The sequence below is a fragment of the Aulonocara sp. 'chitande type north' Nkhata Bay genome, linkage group LG22 (assembly GCF_057382095.1).
Source record: "Aulonocara sp. 'chitande type north' Nkhata Bay isolate Kocher_YH1m ecotype deep benthic linkage group LG22, A_spYH_male_GT1.1, whole genome shotgun sequence".
Taxonomy (NCBI): Eukaryota; Metazoa; Chordata; class Actinopteri; order Cichliformes; family Cichlidae; genus Aulonocara; species Aulonocara sp. 'chitande type north' Nkhata Bay.
The window spans coordinates 11,860,106-11,878,789 of record NC_141364.1 but is presented as its reverse complement, the minus strand read 5'-3'; the positions used below and the strand labels follow the sequence as shown (position 1 = coordinate 11,878,789).

Sequence of the window (18,684 nt, the reverse complement as noted above, 5' to 3'; positions counted from 1 at the left end):
AGATACTAAAGATAAACTTACGCTTGTGTTAGCCTTTGAACTTAAGATAATATCTATTGACTTAATCTAGACTGTCTAAATTTATTCCACTTGTCCAGATTTAAAAACTGTTTTCAGATTGGCATATCAGCATAAGTATAGTATGTTATAGGAAGGCACACACACACCTGAGATGAAATCGCTGAAGACTCTTTATCTAACATGTTCATTTAAACTGAGGAAAGATCACTTCTGTCAGGTCAAGGTGTGGTTTTGCGAGTATGTTCCAGTCATTTACAACAAAGTGAATTCTCCACAAGTTTGACATTCTATGGATGTCTCAACTAAGCTGTCAGATGGTCACATGTGGAAGGAAAACAAAAGGGAAAGGCCAGTGTCATGGTTTAGTTTAAAGACATAAGTAGCTCGACTGGCTTTGGTTATACTCTCACCAGAAACAGTCCTATGGGCCCTCAGTTTTGGACAAAGGTAGGAAAATAATACAGCAGATATCAAAACTGTATTTTTACAGAGAAAATTTTTTTTTCAATAGATAAACTGCATTTCATAAATAGGAGGTCCCTAAGAGTCATCACAAGTGGAAATGCACGTCTCACCCGACTTCAATACACAGAAAGAATGCATGACAGGTGGGGCTGGCTAAATGCCTTGCTCATCTTTCACACCTCTTCATCAGAAACCTGTTGTTATTTTAAGTGCCAGAGGCCGCAACATGTTTGTCGGCTTGCCATGCAAAAAGGTGAGCACTACTGTACTTCTTACTAATCCTCATTTGTTCTTTTTCAGTCTGTAAAACTTTTAAATTACCCAGCTAATACATGCAGCTCTTCACCTTCAACAAGCATAAACGGAGTTTCGCAAGACGCATTCTGATCTTTACCAAAGTCAAAAACAGACGCAAAATCTAAATATGACACCATTGCTTGGAGAGCTCATTCTATGATTCGTGTTTCACAAATCTTAGGGCTTCTTTTTAAAATAATCATTTCAAAACTAACAGTAAACGTACGTTACCACCCTTCCTGTGAGGCCAAACTACAGCCTGTTTTTAATGTTTGAGTAATAGCAATCTTTCATTGATTACCTACCACTCACAGATAAAACACCTCTTCGGTGCCACCTTGTGGTTTTAAATGTACGTCAAAAATAAAGTGTCATGAAACAAGTTTCCTTTTTGATAAAGCACATAGTTAGGGAATCCTCCCTTAGTTATGCTGCAATAGGTGTATGTTGCTGGGGGATTCCTATGATGCATCGAGTATTTCTTCTTCAGTCACCTTTCTCACTCACTGTATGTTAATAGACCTTTCTGCATTGCATTCTGGCTCTGTTCCACAGCATGACTTTTATCCTGTCTTCCTTCGATTGTTGGGTTTTTCTCTGTATGCGTTATTGTAAGGTCTGCCTTACAATATAAAGTGCCATTAAGCGACTGTTGTAGTGATTTGGCACTGTGTAAATGAAACTGAATTGAGCATCGTCTCACAAGTCACAGTAGATGCAAGTTGCTACCCTTTCTGAACTAGGTGTAGTAGTAGATCTGTAACAGCTACTTTCTACTGCAATCTTGTTTGTACTGCAATGTTTGATTTTTTTTAATTAATTAATTTTATTTATTTAAAACACCAGATGTCCCAAAATGGATTTGTGTCCCGCGAGGACCAAACTGGCAGGACACACAAACTGGGGATTTTCTGCCACATGATGGCACCAAAAATGTGCAACAAAAAGTTACTGCCTGTTATCTGCTTCACTGATCATAAATGATCTGAAGACTCGCACCATTCCTGCTGATAGTTTAAAGATGTTCATAATGTCGAGGTTGCAAAGCAAAAATGTATTTGATAAAGTCCTGTGATATGCCAGTAAGTAATGCCATTTTCTTGTGCTCTATACTCTTAAAATTGTGCTGCTCATCTCTTTTATCGTCACAAGCCAACATGCTCAAAACATTGTTAAGCTTGATGCATCAAACGGAGCAGGTTTCACTTATTCAGTGTGTTACAGGGTCAAGGTGTGGTCACAAGCTCAAAATTCTTTCCATTTTTTCCTTTTAACACTACTTAAAGTTTTATTTGTTCGAGTAAATAAAGACATCTGGTCAAATGCCAGCTTCAGACAAAACAAAACAAAACAAAAAAAATGTACTCATGATGGCAAACACAGTTGTGTTACATAAATGTGACAATATGAGGGCAAGTGCTCTACGTGTCAGGACTTGACAGTGGCTGCCCACTGCTTCACTGAATAAATGGGTTAAATGCAGAGAGAAATTTCCCCACGGGGATCAATAAAGTATAACGTATACATTTTAAAACACAAAGCATGCAATGTGGATATTCCAACCATCCTACATCTCCAGAAGCAGGAAGAGGGCCACCTGTATCATGAAGGACCCCACTCACCCAGCACACACACTTTTGTCCTGCTCCCCTCAGGCAGGAGGCTGAGAAGCATTAAATGCAAAATCACCAGACTGAGAAACGGCTTCATTCCAGAAGCTGTGAGACTTCTCAATGCATAAATGGACAAGAACTGCTATTGTAGCACCTTAATCACTACTGACACTGTCACTTTATCAATGCTGGTCATCACACCCTGTGCTGCTAAACGTTTTATACTTATATTTATACCTACATTCTATATCCATACTGGTACTCAGGTTGTTGAATTCTACTTATATTATTTATCGTATTATTTTATTACTTGTTATTCTGTTTTCTTTTTTAAACAAACTTTAAAAAAAAAAAAAAAAACACAAACTTTACAAATATGAGGATTTGTTGTGTTCCTGTCCATATGGATAACAAATAGAAAAAGACTTGCATCAGATGTGGCCTACCTCATATAGTGAATCATATAAGGCTTATATGATTCACTTATGAAAGTGGCCACTTTCATATATATATATATATATATATATATATATATATATATATATATATATATATATATATATATATATATATATATATATATATATATATATATATATATATATATATATATATATATATATATATATATATATATATATATATATATTTTTTTTAGTAAGTATCCAAAACATACAAGTTTCATTTACACAATTTTTCTAGGGATCTTATATCTGTTTCCACTCTTGTATGCATTTCATACAAGTTTCACACCAGATACAAACTTTATAAGATTTATATACATCTGGATGGATTAAACAAGCAGCATGACAAAATTAGCTTGGACTTGGGAGAAATGATGTATATTTGTATCCATTTTGTGCTTATAATTCAAAAACTTAACTACAACTACTCCTCCACACTGAAATGACACAAACATAAACTGATAGACTGAGCCTCTAGGGTTGATTGGATGGGATGATGTTGATGGAGGGGGCTTTTTAAGGTTTTGTTTTGAACTGAACTTTCAACCCCTTGTTACTTACATCTCAAGACGTTTGTATGAAGGTACATTTTGTTATCCTGTAACAATTAGAGTAGACTGGCAACATCTATCGCATGCTCATTGGATTTGCTCAGCCTATATCATTTATTTACAGAGCTGAGTCTAAATCACTTAACGTGGAACTTTCTCAAGGGTGTGTTCATGATTCACAGGTATGTAGAAATCTGTGTTGGTAAACAAGGCAGCTCATCAACTGCTTTCCTGATTATCACAGGACGTGTTTAATCTTTACACATTTAAGATGCCTCATTGAATGACTACTGTACATGGTAATGTGTAAATGTGAAGCTGTGAGTTTAGAGTCACTAAAGATGGTTTTAAATAACACAGTCTGGCGTGTGCCTGAAGCTACACACTGTGCATTCCAGCACAGTAGCTACAGAGGCAGCAAGAATGAAAACTTGACACTCAAATAGGTAAAACAACTCTCACTTGTTCTCTCACCAACTTTCCCTTAATACTCTTACCATGAAATGGCAAAAAGAGTTTAGCGCATTTATTTTAAGTTTTATAGTTAAAAACACTCTTGGAGTCCAAGGAGCTTTTTCTACATTACAGAACTTTCCACTTACCCTTCATTCAGGTCAGGCTGGGCTTCCTTTGGATGCTCGCAGAGACCTTCTGCAGTGTCACTATCAAGATGGTGTGTGTCTGCGTTCGATGCTGACAGCTCAACTGCCACCTGTTCTGGCACTGGTACGGTAATGTTTCTGTCAGGGCTCTGAGTAATTGTATCCACCCACTCAGTGCTCCGTGGAACCCTATTGTGTTCAATCTCTGTGGCATCTGATTGCAGGTGAGTGCTGTGTGTCAGATTGCCCATGACAGCCTCTGCTGCCCCAGCAGTATCTGTTAATGTGCTGTTTGTTATGCCCATGCTATTTTCTGTGTCTTTGTTGCCTTCACCGGTCTTGTCTGCATTCACAATCAGTGGAACTTGCTCTTCTGTCTCTGTTATTATATGTACAATCACATCCTCTTCCTTTGTGTGGCTGGAAGTAGCATGCTTGAAACCAAAATCAGTGAAATCTTTGTTAGGCAGAGTTTCTTCCACCTCTGTTGGAAACAGGTTCTCTCCATTAGAGTGGTCTTCTGTTTCCAAGTCTACAGTCCAGTTTCCCCCAGACTCTTCCACCTGCCCATGCTGCTCACTGGGAGGAGGAGCAAAACTACATACCATCATTGTGTTCACCTGCTGAACCGGTGTGGCTAGTAAATCCTCCTTTCTACCCTCCTCCTCTTCTTCTTTCATTTGTGGCCATACAGCAGTTGATTGTTCTTCCACCCAACTCTCAGATGTTCCCATTTCATGCATTTGAAGAACAGAAATCGGACAGTCAAGTTGTTGCTGTACTTCAGTTTGGCCATTATAATCCTCTTGCTTTTCTTCATCGTCCATTTTGTCTTCTTTCTGTTCCATTTTCACAATCACGACCCTGAAATCTCCTTCATCTCTCTGGCTGATCCCTTTATCCATTGGCTCCGAGTGCTGTACGATTTCCTCACCTAGCCTCACAATGGACTCTTCTCTATCATCCATTGTGAACATCTCTTCGTCCCCACTCTCCTCTGCATTGTCCTCTTCAGCACTGTAGTAAATCTCCTTTGTACTTTCATCATCTGATCCAACACTTAGATATGCTGGACTTAAGAGCCTGTCATTTCGCACCGTTGGTCCAGAAAGGGCAGAAAACTCATCTGTCGTTTCAAATTCTACCTCAAGATCCTTCACCAGATTCATTTTATCAGGCACCGAAGAGCTACAGCCTGGATAAACGTTTGTGTCGTCTGTGACTAACTCTTTGACTAGGATCACTCTCCGTTTGGAGTCAGTAACCTGAGCATCTATCCCGTGGGATGTTTCATAGTTGGATATGGGAGGGGCAGAGTTCTGACACAAAGGGCCTGACCAGACACTGTCGGTAACAAGGCTTTTATTGTCCGATTTCAACTGTGAACGGGAGCGGGTCAGCTCAGAGTAAGAAATGCCAGCACTGTCAGAATACTTGGAAGCTGCACTGAGAGAGGTAGGCACATATCTGTTTTGGTTTTCTGGGACTGTTTGAATCTGAGAAGCAGAAACTCTGGAGCTCTCACCAAAAGAGCTTCCCTTTATTTCACCGATGGAGGCCGACCCATCAGGAGCATCAATCATTCTGCCAGCAGCCAAGTCAAGATCACGAGAAGTTAATGTTTGGGAGTACTGAGTATTTGTTTCTGCATGACTTTCATCGTGGGTTTTGACAATGACAAATTCTGTTTTGGTGTCAAGACGTCTTTTATCAGTGCAGATATGAGATGATGGGCTTAGGAGTGAAGAGATTACCTCAGAGTTAAAATTCTGGGGGAAAAGTGACTCGTACAGAGCTCCATAAACTTTATCTTGATGGATGGGAGCAGTGCTGCTTTCGCTGCTAACAGCTGAGGTTGTGCTGACACTCTTGGCATTTTCAGGAAAAGACCTCTCAGTGTGAGAAATGAAGATTTCCTGATGGTTGGCAGCAGAGTCTGCACTGCTAGCTAACTTGTCATTTTGAGGATCAGGACTTGGCCCTGTAACAGTGGTGTAGTTACTGTTGTCAACACTTGTCAGGGAGGACTCACTATTTGAAATTGTACTGTCAACTGTGTCAGGGGCATCAGACTGATGATGTGGTAAAGTCCCACTGGTGGATTCATTTTCTTGGGGGATATAATCATAAGAATTATTGCCCGAGGCGACAGTTGCTGCTTCGTAAGCTGAACTGTCAAGCACAGTTGGTGGCTGGCTGGCTAGAAGGGTATGTTCAGCCTGGGTTTGAACAACAGAAGCTGTTTCTGAAGTAGCTATCAGAAGAGCTGATTTGACATCATTTCTGCTTGAGCTGTCGTGAACTGGAATGTTCTCTTTCTCCTCCAGTGAGCCGGTATCATCAAGTTGCAGCTCAGGAATGGAAGCAATTGGAGCTCTCAGGGTTTGCCTCTGCACATCCAAAAGATCAGAGGCATTCGTAAGAGGGCCCTTTGATTCTTGTTGGGTGTTCACAGTGATAACTGGGACTGACGGGGACTGTGCCGAAAGAGTGAAGTACGAGTCAGTTTCATTTGCAGCTACAGGGGGAGGTGAAGGGATGTCAAATTTACTGTCGCTGTCAAGCTCTGGTTGAGACATACTGAACTTCTTTCTGTTCCCTGGGTCCCGTTCCACAGGTGTCTAGAAGAAGATTAGTTATACTTTAACTGATGAAATACCCAATACAGTTTTAACCTGAGAGATCTGTGTTTTTACGCAATGATTTGTACCCATGTAAACAAAAATCATTATTAAAGTTTCACATTATGAAGCTGGAGGGGTAGGTGATGCAGCATTTCACTACTCTCACCAGCAACCCAAGATTGAGTTATAGACATAGAGTTTCACATTTGTGCATTAGCGACCTGTTCAGAGTGTACCCCACCTAGTTGAATAAATGTAAGCAAATAGATGGGCAGATTGATTCTGTTTTTATGTTTTAATACTTTAGCATTAAAACAAATTACTTGGTTGGAGTTAGGAATTAAAAATTACCGGGTTTGGTTTAGAAAAAGTTCATGGTTTGGCTTTAAATACAACAGCAGCTACTTCTTTTACAGCATATTCAACAATTCATGCCCATGAATATGAGTGCAATTATATGATCATTTCACAATTTGCTATGAGACCGAGCTGAAAAAAAGAAACCCAATAAATTTAGCACATAGCAATACAAAAAGTATTATCAGGACAGATATGTTCCTTCAAAATTGCTCTTAGTGATTTTAAACAAACTCAATTTTTCAAAAACCTACAATATTGATTCACTGTTACCTCTTCCTGCTCCTCGATGCCTTGGGTAGGAAGACCAAAAGTGCTCTTTGACATATTCTCTTCATCTTTCTTCTTCTTCTTTCTAATACCAAATGAAATGGTTGCAAACCTCTTAGGCTTACGTAGGTCCATCTCTGAGTAGCTTAACGCTTTGGCCTTAGAAAGACAAAAGTACAGGAAGTAAGGATGGAGTGTAAAATGCTCTTTAATGCAAAAGGAAAGAATTTGTTAACAAAATACACGAGGTGTAACTACAAATCTCTATGCATGAGACTTGTATGGCTTTATGCCATTAAAAGCAACATACCTTGCTCAAACACTACCCTTCACCAAAGAAAACACATACCAAACATATTATAATCCCTTGCTACATGTTAATTAGAAACCATCCCTAGACTGTGTATTCCAATGGTAAGAATGAGGATATTACTCAATTATACTGTAAACAAGAAAGTGAGTTGACACCCTAACTTCATTCCTAAAAGCTGCTCCACCCTGAGAGGAATGAAAAACTAGTAGAACATGGTTAGCTAAATCACCAGCAACAGCACTGCTGATTAAACTATTATGATTAATGAAACTGAGGGCAAGAGAAAAAAACAAAAAAACAAAAAAAAAAAATCGGATCCTATAATTTCACAGAACTATAATTAAAAAAACAACAAAAAAAAAAAAAAAACGCTGCCAAACAAAGCAAAAATAAATCCATTTATTATGTTAAAAGTCAAACTTTCAAAAGTAGAGCATCAAAATACTTTAATAATATTTTTTGCGGGCTTGTCTAGGGAAACATTGAGTCAGAAGTGGTGATGCTCTTCTAGTGGTTATGTTTTGTCAATCACGAGTGAGAAAGGAAAGTAGAAGTCATTACTTTCTATCAGACAACAGTGAGATATCAAACTGGGTGTGCCTGTTAGCATTCTTTCTTTGAGGGAGAGTTTGGAAAGTATGAGAAGCTAATAAAGCATCTAAATAGAGATTTAAATAAAGTTTCAGTCGAGTCAGTGGTTTCTCCTAAATGTGAAGTCTCATATGTTAAGTAAGCTATGTTATCAGAATAATACTTTACGTAAAAATGTGGACAACCACAGAAAACAAAACTCTACAATCTATAGGGAGATTAAGATTTAAAAGGCTGAAATATTTATAGGTAGGACAAATCTTTCTTTGTTATTTCAAATCAGTGCGAATCCAAAAATCTCAGCTCGACTTATAATTAAATTAAAAAGGAAATAAGCGTTTCTTTTTCAGCTAAATATCTCCATGAATACAATTTAAAAAAAAAAAAAAAAAAAAGCTTCAAGTCCTCTATATTAGATGGAAAAAACCAAGGGAGACAATGTATATAACGAATAAGCAACTGCATGTCAGAGTTCCCAACATGCTCATAATACTGTTTATGCATTCTACACTTATGGAATAAGTCTATCTTAACCTTTGGACATTTCTGGCAAACAGTGTAGCGCCTGGTGGGGAAACGAGAGTCTTTTTTCAGACTTATTTGATAATGAAGCGCATTATGTTCTGCAGTCAAAGAAATGTTCCCATCCATCAGCAATGTTAACCTACTCTGCTGCCAGGCCTTAATCTTCACCACAACGCTGCTTAGCAAACTTCTAGCACCCTCTTCTGGTGATAAATTCCACTTGCTTTCCTTCTTCATTATATTAACATGAGGGCCTCTAGAGAGTTGATGCCCTATTGTGAGTAGTCATATACAGGGATTAGATCATAAGCAGGGCTCACTTTTATAGGGATAACTCAGTTGAGAATTTAATAATCCATCAACAAGACTGTACTGACATATACAGTGCACATTTGAATCATTATGAGAAGCATCGTTCTGTAAAATAAGACCCCGAGCTATGCAGTAAAACACAGCTGGCATAGAACCAGCATTGAAGAAGGGCTCATGAGGTAGCATTATATATGTTTAAGAAAAGAAAAAAAAAAAATCTGGTCCCAAGAAACTTCTTGTTGAGACAAGTTTCCGATTTCTGACTGCTCAGAGAAAAACTTTAGATTTGTCCTGCAATCCGAGAGGGGAAGATTTAAAGATACAGCAACAACTGGATTTTATTCACAAACTTGCGTCAAAAAAGGAAACGTATCATCTAGGATTACTTGCGTGTGATACATAAAAGTGAAACTGTAGTTTGAGTCGGCTCTATCACATTTCATGTGAACATCCTGCTTTTACCCTCAGTCTTTAGTTCTGGGTAATTTACAGCCTTGTAGAGCCTTGTGCAGTTTCCTATGTGGAAAAAAAAATAATAGTGAAAGTTTCTCATTTACAGCAATAAATTAAAATGAAAAAAAAAAGGGAGGTGGAGATAGAGAATTGCCGGAAACAAATGAGGTGCAGATAACATCTTATGAGGAAACTGGTAACACTTTTCATAATGATGATCATCTGAGGGCAGGGCAGAGTGGTGACTTTAAACTTGTTGCATGTTGGGCAGTCAGCCATGAGCTTTCAGTTGCCAAGTTTGACAAAACACTCGTCGTCTATAGTGGCTGTCTAACATTATCCTACTTTATTCAGAGCCGTGACACTGCAGGTTTAGGGAGAAATATCAAAACGAATCTCCTGCTTATATTTGGGTTCAAAAGCTGAGAAGCAATAAAACAAAAGAAAAACTGGAGATTTGAAATTAAATATGCAAGACTTAAAAAAACCAAAAAAAAAAACCAAAAAACCCCCAAAAACCCCCCCCAAAAAAACCCCACACACCTGACAAACCTTTCACACAGGGATGTTTGTATCAGCACCACATATTAATGAACCCAAAGTATTTGTTTTCTTCCCCCTCCTACAGCTGGTATAGTTTACTACTTGTTGTTTTTGTTTTTTTTTTATAAATTGCTGACTACAATGTTATCTTTATGTAACATAATACACAGTTTCTCAGTGTAGTTACCAGAAAATAAATAGAATATACAAAATTTCCAATAACTGCATGTGAAAAAGAGCTCACTAGTTACGACATCTTCACTGACCTTAACCCTAGGTGCGGTGGCATAAACAGGAGGCAGCTTGCTGTCTGGGTCATTGTTGTCAGAAGCGGGCTCTTCGTCGTCTGCGGTCTCACTGTTCGCAACAGCTCTGAGGAGTACAAAAGTTTAAAAAAATAAAAATAAAAAAATAATTAAAAAGTGAATGGATCGGAAATATGCTGAAAGAATATCCATGATTGACTGACCCCAATTACAGAATTTGTACTACTTACAGCGTAACAAAGTAAATTATAGGCTATGCTCAAAACTATGAGGAGGTTTATGTAACTCATGTACTATTGTGTGTATGTATATATTGACAGATTTATTGTTTGCCATCCAGTGTGTGCATTACAGAGGGTGCAATTTTAGTTGCCTAACAAAATGAAACAGTGAATCACTGCTAATGGAATGCTGAACAGAACCGGCTACACAGAAAGTGAGCTGGTGCTTCTTAGAACTGAGATCAATGTTGCGAACAAAGGTAAATCAGGCCATTAGGATAGATGACGTACTTAAAAACATACGCTGACACCTAAAAAAAAAAAAAAAAAAAAAAAAAAAAAAAACTGTAAAGAAAAAAGGTTGTTTTTTTAATTGAATTGAATTATTAACCAATTGGACCAACCAACCAAGTGGAGCGACAGGTGCTGCCTTTGTTCGGTCATCAGCACGGCCTCTAATTCATGTACCGCTACAAAGGCTTCAAAGTCAACAGAGAAGCTCCATCAATAATCACAAGCTGTCACTTCATTAAACAAGCACAACAAAGGTCTCTTTATGCGCAGGATTTTTCCGCTTTACACGACCGGATGCTCAGACAAGAAGCCAAATGACAAGCAAACACGTGGAGCTGTCACAATTTATAGATCACTGTGTTGAAACTCTTCTAATCCAAACACACTTATTTGCCACAAGTATGCATGAATATGCATTTGGCCTTTGTGTGTACTGTAGAGTTAGGTGAAAACTGCTCAGTCTTTTTTGTAGTTTTACTGATAAAAGCTGATATGCTCAGGCTGCCTTAGTCACACAAAGGTTTTTTTTTTGTTTTGTTTTGTTTTCTCCCCCCTGTGGTTGGCAACCCAAGAATCAGTCAAGTAACTAACCACTGCAGTATCTGAGACACAGGAGTAGTTTCTGGTAGAACAGATGTCCTAGAACAAGAAGATGAGTCATATCTTCGCCCCCGGGTGAATGCTGTTTACATATCAACACACAAGACACCCAAAAATGTGCAAAGCCTTTCACTGTGTGAAAATGCCACAGCTTAGACTTGTGGAAAAAAAAAGGGAAAAAAAAATAAAGGTCTTCCTTTGATGAAGTTCAAAGTGCTTCCTGTACTTTCTGTCTGTGCTGTGCAATGTGAGAGTGTTAAGAGATAAAAATCAGACCTACTAAAGTCCTGAAGCAAACACACAAAAATAGTTACTACTTTAAAGGAAGAGTTTCACATTTTTAACACATCTATATGGTAAATTGTTAGATGGGTGGTGATCAGCTTAGTTCAGCATGAAGTCTTTAAATCATAGTTATTTACCTGCCTACCCAGTCTTCTAAGCTAACCCCATACACAAACATGGGTATCATTTTTTACTCTGTAGTCACCAATGACCCACTACTCTACAGTTCCATTAGATGACCCATAATTTTAACATTTCAGAAACAAAAATAACTTTTATACTGCTAGTACTAGATACTCGTTAGTCCTTCACCGTGTCACTTTTGAGTGAAGAGAATGAGGGCTTCTTCTATACTAGCTGGTTATGAAAACTACACTTTTTCATTACACCACATATTTCAAGCCTGTAGAACAAAAATGCAATCCACTTTTTGGCCAAATTACATTTCCTGTATTCCTTAGTGTTGAATATTTCACAATTTTACTCTCATTAAATTGTGAACATAATCTTTAATCCCTGAAATGATTCCATCTTGAGCCATCAGGTTATCACTGTGTTCAAACTTCACCAAAGTCTGACCAAGTCCTACTGCCTGTAATGATTGTTGTGAACTGTCGACATGCAGAATGGAGGACGAATAAACATGGTAGGAGCTTGTCCGTCTTTCGCCTGGATGACCTAATTATTATGTACAATGCCAATGCATTATTTCGGTGCCTGGGTTACTGAGCCTTTATAAGTTTGATCCTTTTACTATGTAAAAACTACATCTGGAAGTTCATGTTATTTTTTTTTTTTAATGTTCATGGTCTTGTCTATGTGAAACTTTATTCTAATGCTCTGTGTGCATGCAGTGTCAAATCAGAAAGTAATACCTGCTCTTATTAAACCACCTAGTAGTGGGTAAACACTGTAAATGAATACTTGATTATTCATTAATCCACACCGAAACAAACATGTTGCTAGTATTTCAAGAGAGCCTTATTGCCAGCTGTTGGCATCACCACTTTAACGCACCTCTTTTAAAGTATAACACCTTCATGTTTAACTGTTGTGTTATTTAGAACAGCGGTCCCCAACCCCCGGGCCTCGGACCGGTCCGTGAGTCGTTTGGTACCGGGCCGCGAGAGTTGAGGCTCAGGTGTGAAATGTATGGTTTTCAGGGTTTTTAATCGGTTTTCAGCGTTATTTTGTTATCGTTTTGATCGTTAACTCTGTTTTCCTGGGTCTTTTCACGTGTGTTATGAATAAATCTTTTTTTCGGTACCGGTATTAGTTTTAATTTGTTGTATTTATCCGCGACACCTTAAAGGCCGGTCCGTGAAAATAATGTCGGGCTTAAACCGGTCCGTGGCGCAACAAAGGTTGGGGACCGCTGATTTAGAATACACAGCTATCACCATTTGATGCTCATCACCACAATCACGCACTTTTTAGAATACAGACACAATAAAAGCGTTAACAACGGTTTCTTTGTCATCTGCAGGAAAACATCCCACAGTTTAAAAACATAAATAAATAAAATCCATGTTTGTGTGGCAAGTGTACTGATAAAGATCCAAAGAAGTGTAGTGTTGACAGTTATTTGGAAGACCAGTTCTCAAATTTTGGATAACATTTACTCTCACAATTGTTGGCATGGGAGGTGTTGAGAACTCTGATGAAGTCCAACAACATGACCCATCACAATTTTCAATCTGGGAAAGGAAAAAACAACAACAACAACAACAACAACAACAACAAAAAACCCAACATATAGCGAGAGAGTTTTTTTAAATTTGGCTGTTGATTCTTTAGAAACGGCAGCAGAGGAGCTGAAACACTTCTTTGCTCGCTTTGAGGTGTCCCACCCATCACAGTCCCCTTACCAAAAAAGGGAAGAAAAAAAAAAAAAAAAAAAAAAATCTACTGCAACCTGCCTGTATGACCGGCCAGTAGTGCTCACCCTGGTGCTGAAGTGCATTGAGAGACTGGTCTGGATCATATGTCCTTCATACCTCCCACATTTGATTCGATTTCCCGCATGACACATTTGAGTCCCCTGCTCTTCATACTGTACACCTACGACTGTGCTCCCCCACTCATCACAGTATCACCATTGTCAAATTTGCAGACGACAACACTGTGATGTCATTTCTAGTAGGGGTGATTCTGCCTAAAGGGACAAAGTGGTGTGGATGACAGGTTGGTGCAGGGACAACAACCTGCTACTGAACACAACCAAAACCAAGGAGATTGTTGTGGATTTCAGAAAAAAAGAAAACAGACATTAAACCACTTTACATCAATGGTGTTGGGGTTGGACTTCCACTTCCTGGGAGTTCACATCACAAGGACCTGTCCTGGGGTGTGTACAAAGGGGAGCTGGCAAAGAAGGCTCAGCAGAGACTTCATTTCCTGTGAATCCTCAGGAAAAATAACATCCCTCAAAAGCTGCTGTTGTCCTACTATCAATGTTCTATCGAAAGCATTCTATGCTACTGCCTGTGTGTTGTTACCCTCTCTGGACAAACTGCAAAGCTCTCGCCGTCACAGGAAATACCATAAAAGACAAAATAAATAAACAATGCCCAAACTCATCATGCACAACAATTAGCAATAATTTGATCTCATTGTGAAAACACGTTTCCAATAAGAGCTGCAGAAAACCTCCCATTCTTGACATCTTACCTCTGAAATATTATTTGAAGTTATCAACTAGACTGTCCTTGTCAAGTGGAATCAATGCCCCTTTATCACCAAGAACTGACTGAATAGAACAAATATGCACGTATGAATGACTTAAACAGCATTGTGTAGCAATGCACTGCTCAAAGCATATCCTTGGTTTGAAGTACAAGGCCTTCTCTGACTGATCCATTTTTCAGCACTTTGTTATACAATTTAATGCAGTGGTGTGAAGAAGAAGAAGAAGAAGAAGAAGAAGAAAAAAAACCCACTGCCAAAATACAGCATTCTTAACTCAACACACATTGAATTTTACCTTGCTTACTCTTCTGGAACAGACATAACAGGTTCAACAATACAGTGACTTATTGTGAACTCAGCTGGATGTATTAAACACCCTTGTGCTGAGACATAAATGTTACCAGCATGCATCACCAAATACAATAGTGTAGCTTGTGTGTCCAATTGATTTGTAGTTTCATGACAATGCAACAGGCATGTGGAGTGGCAGGTTTGTCTACAGAACTTCCACTAATCCATAAAGCCACAAAAGAGCGCGACAACCTAAAGAGTGGGTGTGTGTGGTTTGTTTGGAACTTCAAGTTTCCTGCAACGTAATACACTGGTGGTAAGGTTTCCAACACATCCAGTGTGACTTTGACCTCACCCTTGAACTTTATGAAAAGAGATGGGAGTCAAAACAAACAATAAAATGAAGATTTATTTCTTAGATGATGAAATCCTCAAGTCTTGATAGATAAAATCTGGAACATGGATTAAAACAAAATCCTCAAACTAATAACAAAAACAGATTCAGTCTACATCTGGAAACAAGTCTATCTTGGTTGACCATCCACAGTGTCAACAATTTAAAAAAAATCCTTTCATTCACAGCAAAACAATGTAATGTAATTCTGCACTTAATAGTTTATAAAATGATTTCTAGATGTGGCTCGTATAGACAATCAGTGGATAAAAGACTACCAAGACTGACCTGAATATATGTTTCATTCTGCTTTATGTTTACACTACTGCAATATTTGATTGATTATCAGGGCAATCGTGGCTCAAAGAGTTGGCAGTTTGTCTTGTAATCGGAAGGTTGCCGGTTCGAGCCCCGGCTCGGACAGTCTCGGTCGTTTTGTCCTTGGGCAAGACACTTTACCCTACCGCCTACTGGCGATATGGCAGCCTCGCTTCTGTCAGTCTGCCCCAGGGCAGCTGTAGCTTGCCTCCACCAGTGTGTGAATGAATAGTGGAATTGTAAAGCGCTTTGAGGGCCCCGAAAATCGCTGTATAAATGCAATCCATTATTATTATTATTATTATTTTTGAATGATGCATGATTTTTTTTATGCATCGTTTAAAAACTTTACCCTTGCATAACCTCCATGTGCAAAGGCAGTCACAGTGTCAGCTCGCTGTTTATTTTTCTCTGTGCAAACACAAACCGTCACTGGCGCTCGTCTACAAACACATGAACAATATGATTCTATTGTCCTGGCCTGTGATTAGTAGCTTAACCTCCACCCCACCTGTGTCTATATGCACACCCAATGGTGACTTATACATCCTTACAGCTTTAAAGCATGTCTTGTTTATTGCCTTGCAAACATTTGTGACCAAAATCACCATTCACACATTTTATTCTGCTACCTGCCACCTACTATGAAACACCTAAGACCTCAAGGTAAGGTTGAAATCTACCAACCAGATCAACTAAGTCAATGTTTACCCTGGAGAATAAAATGAACATATCCTGTTTTTTATGACTTGGAACTCCTGAAACCGTTGGGGTCTCATGCACAGCTATAATTTATGAATAGACAGCATAAAATGGGCCTGTGAGGGAGGCCCTGACAGAAAAGTCTAAACTAACAATATAGAAAAAAAACCTAGGTTTACACTGGACGCCTTTCCATTTGATTATTTTTCGTCTGGTTTGAATTCTGCATTATCAGATAATGGTAAAATGAAACACTCCATCTGAAGATTGAATTTGAGCTTCAAGGTGATTTTTCTAACAGAACTTTGCCTCAAAAGGGGTGGGGCTTGTGAAATGGCCTAGTTAAGCACCAGATTTGAATTATTGGAGGTTACAAACTGAGGACACATGCAAACGTTTTGCTGCTGAATTTTTTTTTTTTTTTTGCATGCAAGCTCGATATCAGTTTCCTGCATGCCATATCATAAGACTATGGACAAATATGCAAAAAGCATGTTTCTGCTGAAGGGGACAGTGCTAAGCTAAGTATGCTCTTACTTTTATCCAACTCTAAAGTCCCTTGTGGCTCTATAATTATATTTAAGTGTACTACCCATTTCAAAAGTTATTGGGATGTTTGCCCAAAAGCTCACAGTCTAGAAACATCTCAACTTTTTTTTTTCCACAGCAGTGAGGATTGCTTAATTTGGACTTTTCATTTAGGCTACCAATGGAAACAGCAGGCGCAGGCTACTTGCTGAAAACTAAAGTTTATCTGAAGCTTTGCTGCTCTTTAAAGCGTCAGAAGCTGCTTATTACCCCTTGAGCAATACAGCAAATGCAGGCATGAAAACAGGTCACTGAGTCAACATCACGGCACTGGGTAAGCATACCTGAGCACCTTCTGGCTGTCATTAGCTGACTTCTCAGAGTCCTTCTTGGACTTTGTCTTGAATTTGAACAACTTGAACTTCTTCTTCTCCCCTTCGTTTTTCTGCACATCCTTCTCCACCGATTCGTCCAAGTTGGCTTCGCTCTTGGAGAACAAACTTTTCAGAGACTTTCTGGTTGAACTCCTCTTCGCCATCTCTAGTCTACTGGGTAACGTCAGAGGGCCCAGTGAGTCGGGTCTTCTTCCCCACTGATCATTCAAAGCCGATGAAAACAGGCGAGGGGCAGAAAAGACTTACTGACAGCTGTTGCTCTGGCTGCCTCATTTTGTGTGCAGCACGCAGAGCTCAGGTGCGGGACACGCCCCCCGGGGAACACCCAGCTCAGACAAACAATGACACTCACTGCAGATGATCACCGGTCTTGTTAACATATCGTTAGCTTCATAGCATAAGTGCCTAAGTCATTGACTTAGTCAAATGACTTAGGCAATTATGCTATGAAGCTAACGATATTTTTGCAATGGCAACAACTTCGGGAAATTAGTGCAATTTGTTTTTATTGGCTTTACTGTCTTTGGTGTTACGTAGTTCAGCAATTATTACCCACAGAAATTCAACGGTTTATTAAAAATACACTGTCAAGGGCCTTAATATGCATATGTAAAGACCATAAAGGCCAAATTTTTACATTTTTTTAAATAAAAAAGATGTTTTAGGTGCTAATGTAATAATAATAAGAATAATAATCTCGATTTAATTAATTAATGCTTTAGTCAGATATGAAGGGAGCCTTAACATGGTCAAAGCTTTCTGCTTTTATAAATCTATCTATCTATCTATCTATCTATCTATCTATCTATCTATCTATCTATCTATCTATCTATCTATCTATCTATCTATCTATCTAATGATAAATCCACGCGTAAACGTATTACTTTACACTGATGCGTTACAATGCGTTGTTTGTATGCAGTCTCCACGGTTCTAGGACGACATCGCCTGGCCTGTGTGCAGTTTGCAAGTCAATCATCAGGCGTGTAGATTGCTTTGCCACAAGATGGCATCCCAAGATTGCTCAGTCAAATCAGAGCGCTCTGGCTGCTCAAAGTTCAAGCATGTTACCTGTTAAACCTGTTGACTGAGGTGATGGATTGTGCATAAAATAAGGAACAAACAGAGAATAAACTGATTTCTTCCTCCTTCTTCCTTGTTCCCAGTAGCGTTACAGGTTATGGCTCATATAACTCTCTCATGTGGCGATGAGTGAAGAAAAAGAAGCCCTAATTTGACTTAAACCGTTTCTGATAAGATAAAGAGTCGTCATTTGTTTGGTCATACACTAACGCTTTGCTGCATTTCTTTACTGAGAGGGCCCCTACTCTTTTTCTATCATGGTGCATGACAGAGAGAGAGTGAGCAGATGACAAAGATAAGACACGGAAAACACAAAACACATGATCTCGCTTTTATTGGGGGGGTTGGGGTGAGCTCATTCTGGTCACATTGTACTGGGAATCCCCTTTGGTGGCCTGTTGGAGCACAGTGTGAGAGACTTTGAGAAGAAAAGGGTGTTTTTGAACATTGGGGGCTGAAGATTTAGGTTTAGCCCAGGAAAAAAAGATTAAAAATACCTTAAAGGTTTAATCCTCACAATTACTAAAAATGTACATGTACCAATTTGTGCATCACATTCTACAGCGAGAGACTCCGTGACATTCCTCTCCTATACAGTCTAGTTTTACTTTATATTTA

At 38.8% G+C, this 18,684-nt stretch overlaps 1 protein-coding gene across 1 annotated transcript in view; it reads right to left on the bottom strand.

Annotated features, from left to right (window-relative positions):
- Positions 1-17,254, bottom strand: part of crybg2 (crystallin beta-gamma domain containing 2) — a 37,354-nt gene extending 20,100 nt beyond the window's left edge. Inside the window, exons 1-4 of the mRNA XM_086280134.1 lie at positions 16,933-17,254; positions 10,268-10,373; positions 7,268-7,423; positions 4,014-6,634 (exon numbers count right to left, since the gene is read on the bottom strand). Coding sequence (XP_086136260.1) covers positions 4,014-6,634; positions 7,268-7,423; positions 10,268-10,373; positions 16,933-17,126 — 3,077 coding nt within the window. The 5' untranslated portion in view covers positions 17,127-17,254. The remainder of the gene's footprint in view (positions 1-4,013; positions 6,635-7,267; positions 7,424-10,267; positions 10,374-16,932) is intronic.
- Positions 17,255-18,684: the final 1,430 nt, after the last annotated feature.